The sequence below is a fragment of the Puma concolor genome, chromosome E2, assembly GCF_028749965.1.
Source record: "Puma concolor isolate L17-30 chromosome E2, mPumCon1.1.hap2, whole genome shotgun sequence".
Taxonomy (NCBI): Eukaryota; Metazoa; Chordata; class Mammalia; order Carnivora; family Felidae; genus Puma; species Puma concolor.
Window position 1 is genome coordinate 53,424,460 of NC_141681.1, and position 17,017 is coordinate 53,441,476.

General features: G+C 44.2%; 1 protein-coding gene across 2 annotated transcripts; it reads right to left on the minus strand.

The window, feature by feature from the left end:
• Positions 1–4,653: 4,653 nt before the first annotated feature.
• On the minus strand, positions 4,654–16,647 carry LOC112850768 (binder of sperm protein homolog 1). 2 transcript variants are annotated; one of them, XM_086688561.1, is made up of 5 exons: positions 16,518–16,647; positions 11,768–11,788; positions 9,610–9,639; positions 7,174–7,305; positions 4,654–6,780 (listed from the first exon to the last, which is right to left on the minus strand). In XM_086688561.1, exons 1-5 carry the CDS (start codon positions 16,588–16,590, stop codon positions 6,716–6,718), a joined length of 321 nt encoding a protein of 106 aa, XP_086544687.1. In that variant the 5' UTR covers positions 16,591–16,647; the 3' UTR covers positions 4,654–6,715. The 2 variants fall into 2 exon arrangements, with proteins under 2 accessions (XP_086544687.1, XP_086544685.1); XM_086688559.1 differs by having other exon boundaries at positions 4,654–6,814.
• Positions 16,648–17,017: the final 370 nt, after the last annotated feature.

Below are 17,017 nucleotides of genomic sequence, written 5' to 3' on the forward strand. Positions count from 1 at the left end.
GGCAGAGAGAGAGGGAGACACAGAATCTGAAACAGGCTCCAGGCTCTGAGCTGTCAGCACAGAGCCCGACGCGGGGCTCGAACCCACAAACCGCGAGATCATGACCTGAGCCGAAGTCGGATGCTTAACTGACTGAGCCACCCAGGCGCCCCAACTGGGTGTATATCTAAAGGAAATAAAGTCACCACCCCGAAAAGATATCTTCACCCCCATGTTCATTGGAGCATTTTTCACAACAGCCAAAATATGGAGGCAACCAACGTGTGCATTGATGGATGAAAAGACAAAGAAAATTTATATATAATGTACATATATATAATGGACCGTTATCATCCTTAAAAAAGGAAGTCTTGCCATTTGTGACAACGTGAATCAACCCTGAGGACATTATGCTAAGCTAAATAAGCCGCACATGGAAAAAAAGTGTATGAACACACTTACACGTGGAATCTAAAAGAGTTGAACTCACGGAAACAAGAGTAGAAGGACAGCAAAAAGTGGGGAGATGTTGGCCAAAGGGTACAGCTTGAAGGATTACTATAAAGCCAATCAAGACAGGGTAATATTAATGAAATAATAGACCAATAGATTAATGGGACAGAATAGAGCCCAGAAATAGACTCACAGAAATAGAGTCAACGAATCTGTGACAATGGAGCAAATGCAACTCAATGGAGAAAAGCTAGTGTTTTCAACAAATGGTGCTGGAACACCGTATATCTGCCAATGGACTGGTAACCAGACTGGACGGAGAACTCTTACAACTCAGCAATAAGAAAAGAAACAACCCAATTTTAAAAATGAACAAAAGATCTGAACAGATATCTCACTAGAGAGATATACAGGCGACAACTAAGCTTACGGAAAACTGATCCATATCACATGTCACTAGGGAATTACAAATTAAGACAACGAAACACCACTACACTCTTATGAAGATGGCCCCAATCCAAACACCAACAACGTCAATGCTGGGGAAGGTATGGAGTGACAGGAGCTCTCATTCATTGCTGGTGGGAATGCAAAATGGTACGGCCACTTTAGGGGCTTGGCGGTCCCCTACAGAACTAAACATGCCCTTATCATATGACCCAGTATGACCCAAGTGAGTTGGAAACTGATGTCCACACAAAAACTTGCACACAGAGGTTTACAGAAGCTTTATTCATAGCTGCCTAAACTTGGGAGCAACCGAGATGCCCTTCAGTAGGTCAGTAGATAAATACACTGGTGCATCCAGACAATGGAATATTATTCAGTGATAAAAGGAAATGAACTATCGTGAGCCACATAAAAACCATCGGGGGAGCCTTTGATGCATGTCGCTAAGTGAGAGAAACCATTCCTAAAAAGCAACGTACTGTATGATCCAAACTATGTGATATTCTGGAAAAGGCAAAGCTACTCTGCAAAGTGGAAAACATCACTTCTGTAGGAGACAAGGGTAAAGCAGAAAGGAGAAATCTTTTGGAGGCTGGATGTTGATGAGAGAAAAGAATGGCACACTTTAGGACACTGTAAAATAAAACAGAACCCGCCAAGTGGAAGAAACCATAAACCTTCCCGCCATCAAGCACCCACCCATGTCCCCCCCCCCCCCCAAAGCCAGCCAGGAAAGAAACTGTCCCCCCCACTATGTGGACGGCAGAGGGAGCCCTTGAGCTATGAATCCTAGAAACCATCAACCCTGGTCTGCAAAATGCTACAAGTATTTGGAGATAGGAAAACCATCTTGAATCAGAAATTCAAAAAGACAGGTCATGAACTCACAGTTTGTGCGTTTGAGCCCCGCATCGGGCTCTGTGCTGACAGCTCAGAGCCTGGAGCCTGCTTCGAATTCTGTGTCTCTCTCTCTCTCCCCCTCCTCCAGTCACTCTCTCTCTCTCTCTCTCAAAAATAAATAAACATTAAAAAAAACTTTAAAAAATTTCAAAAAGAACTCCAATGATTTTTTTTTTAAATAGGGAAAAATAGAACAATACTGAGCTCGAGCAGGAAATGGAGAAAAAGTTTACAAGTATCCAAAGTGACAACTAAATTAAAATCTGGCCAAGGGAGGGAGAGAGTAGGCTCAAACGCAGACTCAAGAAGGGTCATCTGAGAAAGGCGCCAGGACATCCAGGAAGGTGAAAAGAAGATAAAAATTTCAAAGGACTAATAGAGACTGTGATAGAAAGAAAGGAACCGCATATATGATGCCTGTCCCTGAAAAAGAATAACAAAGAAAAGGAAGAAAAATGATATTATAGATATAGTCAGAGAAAACCTGCAAAAATCAAAGATCGGAATCTACATGGTCAAAGGACCCACCAGTTACCTGGAAAAACTTACCTGGAAATAATGATTTCTAGCGTATAGTCGTATAGTTTTTAGGCTTTCAGGGTAGAGAAAATACCCTCAGAACACACAAAGCAAAAAAAATGAAATGATTTGTTATTTCTTTTTTAACGTTTTAATTAATGTATTTATTTTTAAAAATACTTATTTATTTTTGGGAGAGCGCAAGTAGAGGAGGGGCAGAGAGAGGGGGACGGAGGGCCGAAAGCGGGTTCTGCGCTGACAGACTGAGAGCAGTGAGCCAGATGTGGGGCTCGAACTCACAGATTGCAAGATCATGACCTAAGCGGAAATCAAGAGGCGGACGCTCAACTGACTGAGCCACCCAGGTGCCCCTTAACGTTTTTATTTATTTTTGAGAAAGAGAGAGACAGAGCGTGAGTGGGGGAGGGGCAAAGACACACACACACACACACACACACACACACACACAGAATCGGAAGCAGCCTCCAGGGTCCGAGCTGTCAGCACAGGACCCATGCAGGGCTTGAACTCAGGAACCCTGAGATCATGTCCTGAGCCGAAGTCAGAAGTTCAACCAACTGGGCCACCCAGGCGCCATTTATTTATTTATTTATTTATTTATTTTTGAGAAAGAGAGAGGGTGCAAGTGAGCGAGAGGCAGAGAGAGAGAGGGAAAGAGAGAGAGAGAAGCAGGGCTCAAGTTCACCCGATGCGGGTCTCAGACTCACCTGATGTGGGACACGAACTGGCAAACCATGAGATCATGACTTGAGTCGAAATCAGATGCTTAATGACTGAGCCACCCAGGTGCCCGAGATCAAATAATTTAAAAGAGCAAGCTGGGGCGCCTAGTGGCTCAGTCAGTAGAGCTTGATCGCAGGGTTGCGAGTTCAAGCCCCACGCTGGTTGTAGCGATTGCTTAAAAAAAAAAAAAAAAGAAAGAAACATTTGGAAGACAAACAGAAGAGCAAGTTCATCAGGCTGGCCTCAAACTTCTCAAAGCAGTTGCAGAGCAAGACAGTGACAATGCAGCATTTTCGAGAAACTCAAACTGTATTTGCCAGCTTCTTCTGCAGTTAGATGGGGCCATGGAATGACATTGTCAAAGTAGCTGCTTACTCAAGACCAGGGTGTCCAGTAATGAGATGTTTTTAGATGACTAGCTACCAGAGGAAAGCCCCTATTGTAAAGGCTGACAGTCCAAGGGTGAGGGAATCAATGTGAATAGTGAGCCTTTCTGAAAATATTTACCCAAACCCTATCACTCCCGGGACCTGGGGACGTCATTACAAGGCGTGTTTGGTAGCACACTGAGCCAACAGCGAAGCGAACTTAAATCACGACTCTGTCTCGTGTTTCTAGAATCTTCGACTAGGATTACTGGATCCCAGTGGTCAGTCTGAGTCCTTGAAAATCAATCTGCACTCAAAACCGGTATTCAGGAGCCCCTGGAAAGATCTGTGTATTTCCCTTTCTCCCGAACACTGAGCGGTGTGCCCAGTTGGGGAAGTCTACCAAGAAGGCTGAGAGTGTATCCCCGTGGTGTTACAGCAGCGTGTGGCTTCATGGTTGTCCAGCTTCCTCGTCATTCAAGGGACACTGAGGCTGTGAACCGACTGGTGCCTGGAAGTTGGGTAGAAGGCTGGCGCTTTTAGCTCTTCCGTGTAAAGAACAGCGAGTGAGTTGATTTTCTTCCTGAGAAACCTACGATCCATTTATCACCACCTGGTCAACCACTGGTCTCTCTGGTCAACCTCTCCCAAGGATCTGATTAGTAAGTAATCCCCTGTACCTGGTGTCATAACCATGATCGCTTTGCACCTTAGGGATTGCTTGCCACCACCCGAGCTCAGTCACAGCGGGTTCTGCTGCTCCCCCGAGACAAGTAAGCCCATTTCAAAGATAGTCCTTTCTACCAGCATTCAAAGACTAGAACGACAAGTCAAAAACGTTCTTTTTTAGATTTCCTATTTCTCATGAAAGATTACAATGAGCCTTCTGGGTTCAAAAGACAGTGCTTCCGAACTTTATTTCTTTTTTGGGGGGGGCACGGTGCTGTGATCTACTGTAAGATTACATTTAACAATATGATTTGGCATATTTATTTATTTATTTATTTATTTTTAACGTTTATTTACTTTTGAGACAGAGAGAGACAGAGCATGAACAGGGGAGGGGCAGAGAGAGAGGGAGACACAGAATCTGAAACAGGCTCCAGCACAGAGCCTGATGTGGGGCTCGAACTCACGGACCGTGAGATCATGACCTGAGCCGAAGTTGGACGCTTAACCGACCAAGACCCAGGCGCCCCTATATATAGGTTTTTTTAAAAAAAAAATTTAATGCTTATTTATTTCTGAGACACAGAGAGACAGAGCATGAGCGGGGGAGGGGCAGAGAGAGAGGGAGACACAGAATCCGAACCAGGTTCCGGGCTCTGAGCCATCAGCACAGAGCCCGACGCAGGGCTTGAACTCACGGACTGTGAGATCATGACCTGAGCGGAAGCCCCACGCTCAACTGACTGAACCCTCCAGGTGCCCCTATATATAGGTTTTGATTGAGTTATGGTGACATACAACCTTGTGCAATGTAACGATTGGACGTTGTGTTCGCCGCAAAATGATCACCACAATGAGTCCAGGCACCACCCGTGACCATAAAAAGTTACAAGAAAAAAAATTTTTCTGACGATGTGAACTTTCAAGATTCACTCTTCACTCTTGCAGCAGCCTTCAAAAATGCACTAAGACACCATTGACTACAGTCCCCAGGCCACACACCACATCCCCACGACCTATCCGTGTACGTATCTGTATATGGGCATCCGTATCTATTTATAAAATCAGCTTAAACTATAAGAAATAATATATTGGATACACATACTATATACTGTGCGGTTTTCCTCCAATTCTGCAGCATTTAAAATTTTTAACAGTGCTGGTCATGCCCCACTGAATTGATGACTGTGACCCACAGCTTTAAAAACTCTCCTCAGAGGGGCGCCTGGGGGGCTCAGTCGGGTAGGTGTCTGACTTTGGCTCAGGTCAGGATCTCACGGTTCGTGGGTCCGAGCCCCGCGTCAGGCTCTGTGCCGACAGCTCGGAGCCTGGAGCCTGCTTCGGAATCTGTCTCCCTCTCTCTCTGCCCCTCCCCCACTCACGCTCTGTGTGTGCGTGTGTCTCTCTCTCAAACATAAATAAACTTTAAAAATAAATAAACATAACAAAATAAAATAGTTCACACATCCCAAGAGTTGTTTAGGCTTTTGCTATAATAGTCTGTTTCAGGCTTAGGAAAGCCTAAATGCAGCTGGGCATAACGGATTTGGTTTGATGTAGATTTGCGTTAGCCCGACCAGGAAATTGTTGGGAAGGCAACCGGCAAATTGTTGGGAAGGCAACTTTCTTGGCACACTAAATAAGGAATATCTGGGTGATTCGTTTGACCCTTGGAGGCAAATTGCCTTTGTGGCAGGATTTCAACATTTTCTTAGGATCCTGAATGCTTAACTAGGAATAGATAAAGGAAAACAAAAAATGAGCTCATCTCAAAAATGTCCCCTAAAAAACTTGCAAGAAGCAAAAAGACCTATTATAAAGAAGTATCTGAACAGGCAAGGATCTGAAAATTCATCAAGGAGTGTTGTTTTTATTAATTTTTTAATGTTTATTTTTAATTTTGACAGAGAGAGAGAGAGAGAGAGAGACAGAGCACGAGCAGGGGAGGGGCAGAGAGAGAGGGAGACACAGAATCCGAAGCAGGCTCCAGGCTCTGAGCTGTCAGCACAGAGCCCGACGCGAGGCTGGAACTCATGGACTGAGAGATCAGGAACCAAGTCAGATGCTCAACCGACTGAGCCACCCAGGCACCCCAGGGAGTGTTGTTTTTAATGTAAAGACATCTATTTTCCCTCTAAGGGACAATGATTTAGAATGACAAAGCAGGGGCGCCTGGGTGGTTCAGTCGGTTGAGCCCTTGACTCTTGATTTCGGCTCAGGTCATGATCCCAGGGTGGTGAGATTGAGCCCCAGGTCAGGGTCATGCTGAACATAGAGTCTGTTTGGGATTCTCTCTCTCTCTCTCTCTCAAAAAAAAGGCCAAATTTAACCCAGTTAGCAAGTAAAAGTGCTGAGGCTACAATAGAAGTTTCCATATAAAAACCCCATCATCCATAATCCACGACCAAAACCCCGAGCTATTTACAGCCAGATCATAGCTCAGAAAAAAAAAAAAAAAAAAAACAAGAACAAAAACAAAAAACGTTTTTAAGGAGAGTCCTATCTCCTCCTTTCACAAAAGAAACTGGACATTTATTTCCCCTGGGAACGATTAGACCCTCCTCGTGCCCCTCCCAGAAAATGTCGCCATCAGTCACAATATTTCCAGACCTTGTCCTTGTTATAATTCTGGGTCAGCGAGCACCATTTTCTCCCAAACGCATCCCCGTCTTCCGTGCATTCGCGGTAGATAAGGCGTCTGTACCAGAAGGGAAACACGCATTTTGCGAAGTCTACAGAGGAGGGAAGCAATCGGGATAAGAGATCTTTCTGTTTTGTACCTCCTCTTTGCCATCACACACACGCGTGCGCCCACACACACCATCCCGCTCGGCACCATCTACTCTGAAATATTGGTGGGGGATTGGGGTTTTGCTAAACGTTTTCATTTCAAGGTAACGTGGGTGAAGCCCTCATCATACGTCTTGGGGGCCTTGTGACTTCCACACTGCCAGAGATCTGCACAAACCTTATTTTCGCAATGTAATTGACCGTGGATTCCCTTCTCAGGACCCTCTGGCCGGTCTCCCCGGACTTCAGCCCTGGCGACAAAAGATCACTGCCCTGAGGTGTGCAGAGGCAAGGTACTCACCTTCTTCAGAGCAATACTTCCACTGTCCTTGGTACGTCTTAGTTAGGGAGCACCACTTGTGTTTTGCCTTGAACTTGATGCAGTCATAGAATATCCCACCTTTGTACTGGAATGGAAAGACGCACTTGCCATCTAGAGAAAACAAAGATCCTTCGTCCCTCTCTGGGAGTGTTAGTTGAGATGTTACAAAATTACTTTCATCCTCCCTTGCTTGCACCAGAATCAGAGCCCCTGCCTGAGGTTCTGGTGGGTCACGTAGCAGCAGAGCTGTTGAAACCCCTACCCCGTGTCCCACTTTTCTCCACGGTATAGACACTGTTGGTGGTTTGCTTAGCATTTGACCCTGGTTCCAGAAGTCTATACTAAGGTTAGAAACATAAATTTGAGACTTATCTGTTAAACAATTTCCCCTCTTTTTTCTTTACCTTCTCACATACGTGCGTACACACACACACACACACACACACACACACACACTGTATATAGCCTGATTTATCTCTATCCACACTTTTCTGCATGTATATATGGATTTTTCTGCATATATATATATATATATATCTCCATCCATCCGTCCATCCATCCATCCATCCATCCAACATATATATAACTATACATAATATATATGTAGGGGTACACATGCACAGATTTTTTGCTCCCTCCCCAAATGAGTCACACTTTATATCCATAATTTATTTTGAGAGAGAGAGAGCGCGCACACACGAGTAGAGGAGGGGCAGAGAGAGAGGGAGACAGAGAATCTGAAGCAGTCTCTGCACCCTCAGTGCAGACAGAGCCCAATACGGGACTCAAACTCACAAACCGTGAGATCATGACCTGACCTGAAATCAAGAGTCGGATGCTCAACTGACTGAGCCACCCAGATGTCCCCATAACCTGAGTTTCTAACTCAGCATATCACAAAAATCCTTTTCAACATATCCTCTCCCCCCCTTATTTTTAGAACTCCTGGCCTCCATTTAAGACAGCTTCCAGAACTTTATCTAGAATTGAACTCGCTCTCTTTCTTGCTTGCTTATATTTGCCCTCATGAATGACAGTCATTCTCTATCCACCCATTGACTCAAGCCAAAAATGTTATCCAACGTATCCTTTTAAAGCTTTGTAGCTCTAGCTCCTTTCTAATGCCAATTCAGAGTCTGTGATACGGATTTTGCCAAATTTATTCAATATTTCCCTTATTCAGATTATCATCTGTGTATGAAGCTGAGGCAAGCATTCATATATGTAAATCCTTATGTATTGAAGCATCTGTTTCTACAGAATGTACTCCCCAAAGCAAGATTATTAGGTTAAAGCACATATGAATTGTTAACACTGCTGGGAGTTGTTTTCTCCAAAGGCAATAGCGACTCATCTTTCCTACCGATGTGTTCTTTTACCCAGATTTTCATTAGCAGGAGGCATTTATACAATTTTAAAACACTTGATTTTAAAACAGATGATTCCTGCCTTCCTTTAAAACAGATGGTGCAGTTGGCATGCCTCGATGCCTCGCTTTGTGTTTTTCAATGTGATTTCAGCATCAGTTGAGTGTCTGACTCTTGATTTTGGCTTAGGTCATGATCCCAGGGTCATGGGATTGAGCCCCGTGTCAGGCTCTGTACTAAGCGTGGAGCCTGCTTGAGATTCTCTCTCTCTCTCTCTCTCTGTCCCTCTGACTTTCTCCCATGTGCTCCTGACCACACTTAAATAAATAAATAAATAAATAACAGATTAAAAAAATAAAATAGATGGTCCAGGGTAACATGAAAAAAATATGAAGCCATGGAGCATCAGAAAAGATTACTTATTATTTGATGCATTCTAGGCTGACACCATGCTGTTTATATGGCAATAATTGTGGTTTGTTTAAATATCTGATAATACAAGATGTTTCTCCAGCACTTTTTTGTGTATAATATTCCTCATTACTATTGGGCATTTTTCCTCTGTGAATCTTTTTTTTTTTTTTTTTTTTTTTAACGTTTAGTTATTTTTGAGACAGAGAGAGACAGAGCATGAACGGGGGAGGGTCAGAGAGAGAGGGAGACACAGAATCGGAAACAGGCTCCAGGCTCTGAGCAGTCAGCACAGAGCCTGATGCGGGGCTCGAACTCACGGACCATGAGATCATGACCTGAGCCGAAGTCGGATGCTTAACCGGCCAAGCCACCCAGGCGCCCCGTCCTCTGTGAATCTTAAAATCGGGTATTTTCTGTTAATTTGGCAGAAATTAAAGAGTAGTGCCAGTAAAATGCCAGTAAAGTTTGGGGTGACTCTATTTCTTGTTTTTGTTTCTGTTTACAAATTGCTTATATCAAATTTTATGAAAAGAGAAAAAAGAAATGTTATCAGGAAAAACCCCACTGCTTTCCCTGTTTTTATAAAATTATAAGGAAATGTACTTTCATTGCAAAAGTCTTCTGATCAACTTACCTTTGACTTCTGGAAAGTGAGTTATAGTGTCTGAAAAAGAAAATTTGAAGCTGACATTTATTTCCCAATTCTTATGCTTTCCAGTCAAAAACATGGCATGATTCTTCTATTATTCACAACTCGCTTTGTGTTCTTCAATGTGATTTCATCATTTACTTTAAGTCCTGGAGATTTCTTGCTGATATAACTCCAAAGTGCTTTTGGTCATTGATGTAAAATAGAGTGACTTCCTTTTCCACCAGTGTCTAGTTTGTTCTTACCAGTATAGAGAAGAACAACTTACTACTGTATATCTATCTTATATCCAGCCACTCTCTTCTTGAAGCTAGTAATCTTTCCTAGTTTTCCTAGGCATTCCTATAAAGTACACATTCATATAAAATAATTGTACTTGTTATTTTCTCTGGTTTATATATTATTTCCTTTTTGCAATATCACATGTGTTAGATTCCATCATCCCCACAATGTTCACTAGTACTGGTCACAATAGGCACATCTGAGCTTTGGACAGGGGGAATGACATTGAGGTTAAGAATGTCCATTTCAGGGGCGCCTGGGTGGCGCAGTCGGTTAAGCATCCGACTTCAGCCAGGTCACGATCTCACAGTCCGTGAGTTCAAGCCCCGCGTCAGGCGCTGGGCTGATGGCTCAGAGCCTGGAGCCTGTTTCCGATTCTGTGTCTCCCTCTCTCTGCCCCCTCCCCCATTCATGCTCTGTCTCTCTCTGTCCCAAAAATAAATAAACGTTGAAAAAAAAAATTTAAAAAAGAATGTCCATTTCAGGGGCACCTAGGTGGCTCACTCAGTTAAGCGTCTGACTCTTGGTTTCTGCTCTGGTCATGATCTCATGTTTCATGGGATTGAGCCCCACACTGGGCTCTGTGCTGACAGCATGAACCCTGCTTGGGATTCTCTCTCTCTCTCTCTCTGCCCTTCCCTTGCTCATTCTCTCTCTTTCTCAAAATGAATAAATAAGACTTAAAAAAAAACCCAAAAGAATGTTTATTTCATCATGGTTGATAATAGCTCCACAAATAGAAATTAATCCAAAAGTACCAATCACTAAAGGAATTTAAAAATAAAATATAACTTTAGGGGCACCTGGGTGGTTCAGTCAGTTAAGTGTCTGACACTTGTTCTCTGCTCAGGTCTTGATCTCAGGGTCTTGAGTTCAAGCCCTGTATTGGGCTCCATGCTGAGCATGAAGCCTACTTAAAAAATAATAAAATAAAATAAAATAAAATAAAATAAAATAAAATAAAATAAAATAAAACTTTATAATACCATGCAAGCATTAACAAAGATGAGCATAGAAATAGATAGGAAAACATTTGTACTTCATCTTTAGGTGACAAAAGGCATTCTCTATTTCATTACATCCTTTAAGACTCTATTTTTCCAAAAAAGGAAATCACATTATGAAATTGTATGGGATGAAAACTCAAAAATATAAACAGTAAAAAAACAATAATATTATAATTGATTTCCTCTTCTTTTTCCTTAACTATTACAACAGGTTTTTTTCATTTCATTTATTTTAGAGAGAGAGAGAAAGCATGCGAGCAAGAGAGAAGGGCAGAGGGAGAGAGAATCTTAAGCAGGCTTCATGCTCAGCCCATTTCCTTAACAATTTTTTTTAAGTTTATGTGTTTTTTGAGAGAGAGGGGCGCAGGGAGAGAGGAGAGACAGAATCCCAAGTTGGCTCTGGGCCAGTAACAGGCTCTGAGCCACCAGCACAGAGCCTGATGCAGGGTGGGGCTCCATCCCATGAACTGTGGGATCATGACCTGAGTGGAAATCAAGAGTTAGATGCTTAATTGACTGAGCCACTAAGGTACCCCTCCTCAACTATTTTTAACATAAATTTTACTATATCTTTTTTTTTTTTTTTTTGTAGGCTTCATGCCCAGCACAAATCCCAGCACAGGGCTCAGACTCACAACCTTGAGATCAAGGCCTGAGCTGAGATCAAGAGTTGGACCCTTAACTGACTGAGCCACTCAGGCGCCCCATACTTTATCTTATATATAAAAACATAAAATAGTTTTTCATGAAAAATACAGTTTCTCACCAGGAGAAGAAGCATAATATTCAACGACTTTACATTTTATTGCCAAATTTCAAAAGAAACTCTAATAAAAGAATTTTGATCAACTCACCTATAGCTGGTAGATTGTCATCTGAAAGACACAATTGTAAACAAATATTTATTTCACTAGATTAACCTTTAAAATAAAACACAAATATTTTACTGAATTATATCCCAGTAAGGATAATATTTTGAAGGAGAGGCATCAAAATTTCAGTGATGCTTATTTTCAGTAGTGTCATTGTGGGCGATTTAAAAAACATTTTTAAAAAATGTTTATTTTTCAGAGAGAGACAGAGAGACAGAGCATGAGTTGGGGAGGGGCAGAGAGAGGGAGACACAGAATCTGAAGCAGGCTCCAGGCTCTGAGCTGTCAGCACAGAGCCCGATGGGGGTGCTGAACTCACGGACTGTGAGATCATGACCTGAGCTGAATTCAGACGTTCAACCGACTGAGCCATTCAGGTGCCCCTTATTGTGGGTGATTTTAAATTTTTCCTTTAGCTTTAACTGTATTTTCCAAATAGTGTTAATGAACAGGAACAACAAAAACAATCCCTAAAACAAACAAACAAAGAATCAGGGGTGCCTGGGTGGCTCAGTCAGTTGAGCATCCAACTCTTGATTTTGGCTCAGGTCATGATCTCACCGTTTGTGGGTTTGAGCCCCGAGTTGGGCTCTGCACTGATAGCGTGCAGCCTGCTTGGGATTCTCCCTCTCTCTCTCTCTCTTTCTCAAAAAATAAATAAAATAAAAATTAAAAAAATACGTAGGTAAAAATAAATGACTTACTTTTTCCATACCTTCCTACAAAAATAAACTACAATATAGGAGGGAAAACATGTTTTACACCTTCACTGTTCTTTTCTGTTTTGTTTTATTCTATTTATTTTTATTAAAAAAATTTTTTTAACGTTTATTTATTTTTGAGACAGAGAGAGACACAGCATGAACGGGGGAGGGGCAGAGAGAGAGGGAGACACAGAATCGGAAGCAGGCTCCAGGCTCTGAGCCATCAGCCCAGAGCCCGACGCGGGGCTCGAACTCACATATCTCGAGATCGTGACCTGAGCTGAAGTCGGACGCTCAACCCACTGAGCCACCCAGGCGCCCCTCTATTTCTTTTTAGTACTATCTGAAAGGTACCATTGGAAGCAAACATTTACGGATCTGTCCTTGGCTTTTAGAATAAGATCAAATTAGTTTTAGCATCTGTTAAGGAAAGGTCTTTGCAGGTCAAAGTCACAGGTTTGTTATGAGGGTTGAATAAAAACATACGTCCGGGCTCTGCACAGTACATGGCAGATAGCAAGCATGTACCATACGGCAACTCTTTTATTGCAGAAAGGATTTCTTTCCTTACGATAATCATTATTATTTTCTCCCTGATGAGGTTCAAGTTTGCAATTAATTTTCACAAACAATAGAGAACTTGTATCCACTAAAAACTGCTCCAGAATTGCAGTTTAGGAGACTCTGGTATCGGGCAAGTATTGAAATTACAAGAAATCTCGGGGCGACTGGGTGGCGCAGTCGGTTAAGCGTCCGACTTCAGCTCAGGTCACGATCTCACGGTCCGTGAGTTCGAGCCCCGCGTCGGGCTCTGGGCTGATGGCTCAGAGCCTGGAGCCTGTTTCCGATTCTGTGTCTCCCTCTCTCTCTGCCCCTCCCCTGTTCATGCTCTGTCTCTCTCCCAAAAATAAATAAACGAAAAAAAAAAAAGAAATTACAAGAAATCTCACAGAAAGTGCTAGTGTGTTTCATAATAAACGGATTGTCTGTTGTGCGCAGATCTTCAACTGCTCTTTTCTGAGATTGGAACAGAGACAGGATCTCAATGGGTGTGTTTTTGCCTGTAACCGTTGAACTGGCAACCTGTATAAAACATGAAACTTTTTTTTTTTTCTGGGAGCAGGAAACATGGCATAAAGAAGGCGATGAGAGATGACTTACTTTTTCACACCTATCACCAGGAAGGATTCCAGTTGGAGGACACATTCAGAATATAAATTGACAGTGAAGAGATGTGGCTAAAGAAATATGCCTTCTCAGAACCTCTAGCTCAGTTGTCCCCAGCTAGCTGTGTGACTCCGGGGACACGACTCAACCCCTCTGTGCCTCAGATTCTCTTCTATAAAATGAGGGCGCTAATTGTACCTACCTCATGGGCTTGTTATGAGGACCATATGTATTATGCATATCAAGCACCCAGCACACCATTTGGCTTAACACTAGAAATTCTGTCTGCCCTCCACGGGGGAGAGGACATTGACAATTCTTTTGAGTCTGTGGGAACGTTTCCATAATACAACGGGTTAAAGATTTTTAAAAGAAAACCTGACCTAATCATAACAGCAAAGAATTATGGAGAACTCGCGCTGGGAATGTAAAATAGTGCAGCTGCTATGGAAAATGGAAAACAGTAGGGAGGTTGCTCAAAAAATTAAAAATAGAATGGCCATGTGATCTCGCGATCTCATTTCTTTTTTTTTTTTTTAACGTTTATTTTTTGAGAGACAGAGAGAGGCAGAGCACAAGTGGGGAGGGGCAGAGAGAGAGAGGGAGACACAGAATCCAAAGCGGGCTCCAGGCTCTGAGCCATCAGTACAGAGCCCGACGCACGAGACTCAGGACTCCGGACTCGAACCCAACAGCCATGAGAATCATGACCTGAGCTGAGGCTGGACGGTTAACCGACTGAGCCACCCAGGCACCCCAGGCAACCCCCTTCTCAACCTCGCCCATTCTGGGTGGCATCCCTGGAGTGTAGGGGGCAACAAGAATCATTCTCCTCCTGTTCCAGAGCAGCCGAGGCTCAGAACCTTGTCTAAGGTCACAGATGAAACTCAGGCTGGAGCCAGAGAGGGCAAGTGGTGGTGGCGGGGTGGGGGTGGGGGGTGGGAGGGAGACTTTGGAGCCCCTTGCAGGAGGGAGGTGGAACACAGGAGGGTGGGAGGGTGCTCAGCCCTCAGCCAGTAGGGGGCCTCCAGGAGCGCCCGACTATCATTCCACCTCACTCACCCTGATAAAATAATAAAGGCTCTTGCAATGCAAGATTCGTATTTTAGTGCAAACCTTTGCTAAGGGGCGCCTGGGTGGCTCAGTCGGTTGAGCCTCCCACTCTTGGTTTCGGCTCAGGCCATGGTCTCACGGTTCCGTGGGTTGGAACCCTGCATCAGGCTCTGTCCCGTCCTCCCAAAAGGGACCCCAGTGTCACCTAATCCCTGAGTGTACCCCAACAGCTCGTAACCGCGGGGAAATTACACTTCGTGCATGGCAAATTTCTAGTCCTGGAATAAGGTCACTCAACCGAGCCCTCTGTGAAGCCTCGCCAGGTCAATCACACCTCCGTTCTCGTGCGGGGCATGCGGGGAGTGGGGGGCGGGGTATGCTCGTAGGGCTCATCTGTCTCCTGTCTTCCCGCTAGCCAGGAGCATGAATGGAGGCACTCCCGCCACTTAATGTCTGCACCATCCCGTGTGCCTGGCGGGATCCGAACCACCCATCTCATTCCTTCTAAGATGCTAAAACGCAATGCTTTTCCTGGTTCGTCTCTGGAATCAGAGTGCCCCTTATTTCCGATGGCATCTTGTCCGCAGGCCGGGTTGCCATGGGGACGTGGTCATTGTGCCCACAGTAGCCAATGTGGGTCATTGTGCCTATGACAGTAGCCAAAGGGCAGCGTCAACACGTGTAGCCTGCGTGTCAGGGGCTCAAAAGAAACCCCTAGAGACAACCACGGGGCCCTCTTAGCCTCCAGGAAACAGATACTTGTGAAGGGAGATGGACAGTGTGAGTAAACATTTCCAAAGGCTCAGAAGTAGACTTAGCACCACGTTAAGTGGAAAGACCAGCTAAGGTGCCCAGAACCAGTGGGTCTTCATTCTTACTCGCATTCTTCTGAGAAGTGTTACAATCACCAAGACTCTGGATGGCATCCAGACAGTGGGAAAATGTGATGTTGGTAATTCAGGAGGCCGGGGGCCCCCCCGGGGTGGCTCAGTCGGTTGAGCATCTGACTTTGGCTCAGGTCATGATCTCGCAGTTCGTGCGTTCGAACTCCATGTCGGGCTCTGTGTTGACAGCTCGGAGCCTGGAGCCTTGCTTTGGATTCTGTGTCTCCCTCTCTCTATCTCTCTCTGCACCTCCCCTGCTCGCTCTGTGTCTCTTTCTCTCAAAAATAAATAAAAACATTAAAAAAAAAAAAAAGAAAAGAAAGCAGTGGTCATGGTCACACTGAGGACATCTTATTCTAAAAAAATATTTATCCATGCTGCATTTGATTTATGTTTCAGGGCAAAGATGTCCTGAAGAATACTTACAAATAGGACATGCAAAACCATTTTTTTTTTTTTTGCCATTTTGCAAAAAAAAAAAAAAAAAAATTGTTTCACAACTACGTGTAACCCCCATGAAATGTGTAAGAAATGCATCCATAATGAAGTTTCTTATTGTGTTATTTACAACTGTCGAAGGCCACAGGATTTTGGTAAAGGTTAACAGACTTGCCAAAACTCAGTTCCATTTTCAAAGACGCTAATAAGGCACTTAAAATATTTTAATGCTTATTTATTTTTGAGAGAGAGAGAGAGAGAGAGACAGAGCACGAGCAGGGGAGCGGCAGAGAGAGAGGGAGAGACAGAATCGGAAGCAGGCTCCAGGCTCTGAGCTGTCAGCACAGAGCCCGATGTGGGTCTCGAACCCACAAACTGTGAAATCATAACCTGAGCTGGTCGGGCGCCCAACCGATTGAGCCCCCCCAGGCGCCCCAAGACTTGGTTTTTAAATGTCCACCCCGCTGCTGGAACATTGCTACTCACCTTCATAGTCTTGACCAAACACACTGTGAAGCCAGCAGACCCAGAGCAGCAAAAACACCACGTGCAGGACCATGTTCCTCCTCTCAGGGACTGCTGGTTGACCAGCTCATCCTCAGGATTGTAGAGCCCCGACCACTGCTTGTCCCTCCTCTTTCTCCTCCCCCTCTTTTTCTCCAGCATCCCCAGACTCCTCCTTCTCTCCTCCTCTTCCTTAAATTTTTTTAAATGTTTATTTATTTTTTGACAGAGAGAGAGAGACAGAGCATGAGTGGGGGAGGGGCAGAGAGAGAGGGAGACACAGAATCCGAAGCAGGCTCCGGGCTCTGAGCCATCAGCACAGAGCCTGACGCAGGGCTCGAACCCATGGGCAGCGAGATCATGACCTGACCCGAAGTCGGATGCTCAACCGACTGAACCGCCCAGGCGCCCCTCCTCTTCCTTGTCATAAGGTCCCCTTCCCTTCTCAGCCCCCCTCCTCCTCCCCTCTCACTCTTCTTCAC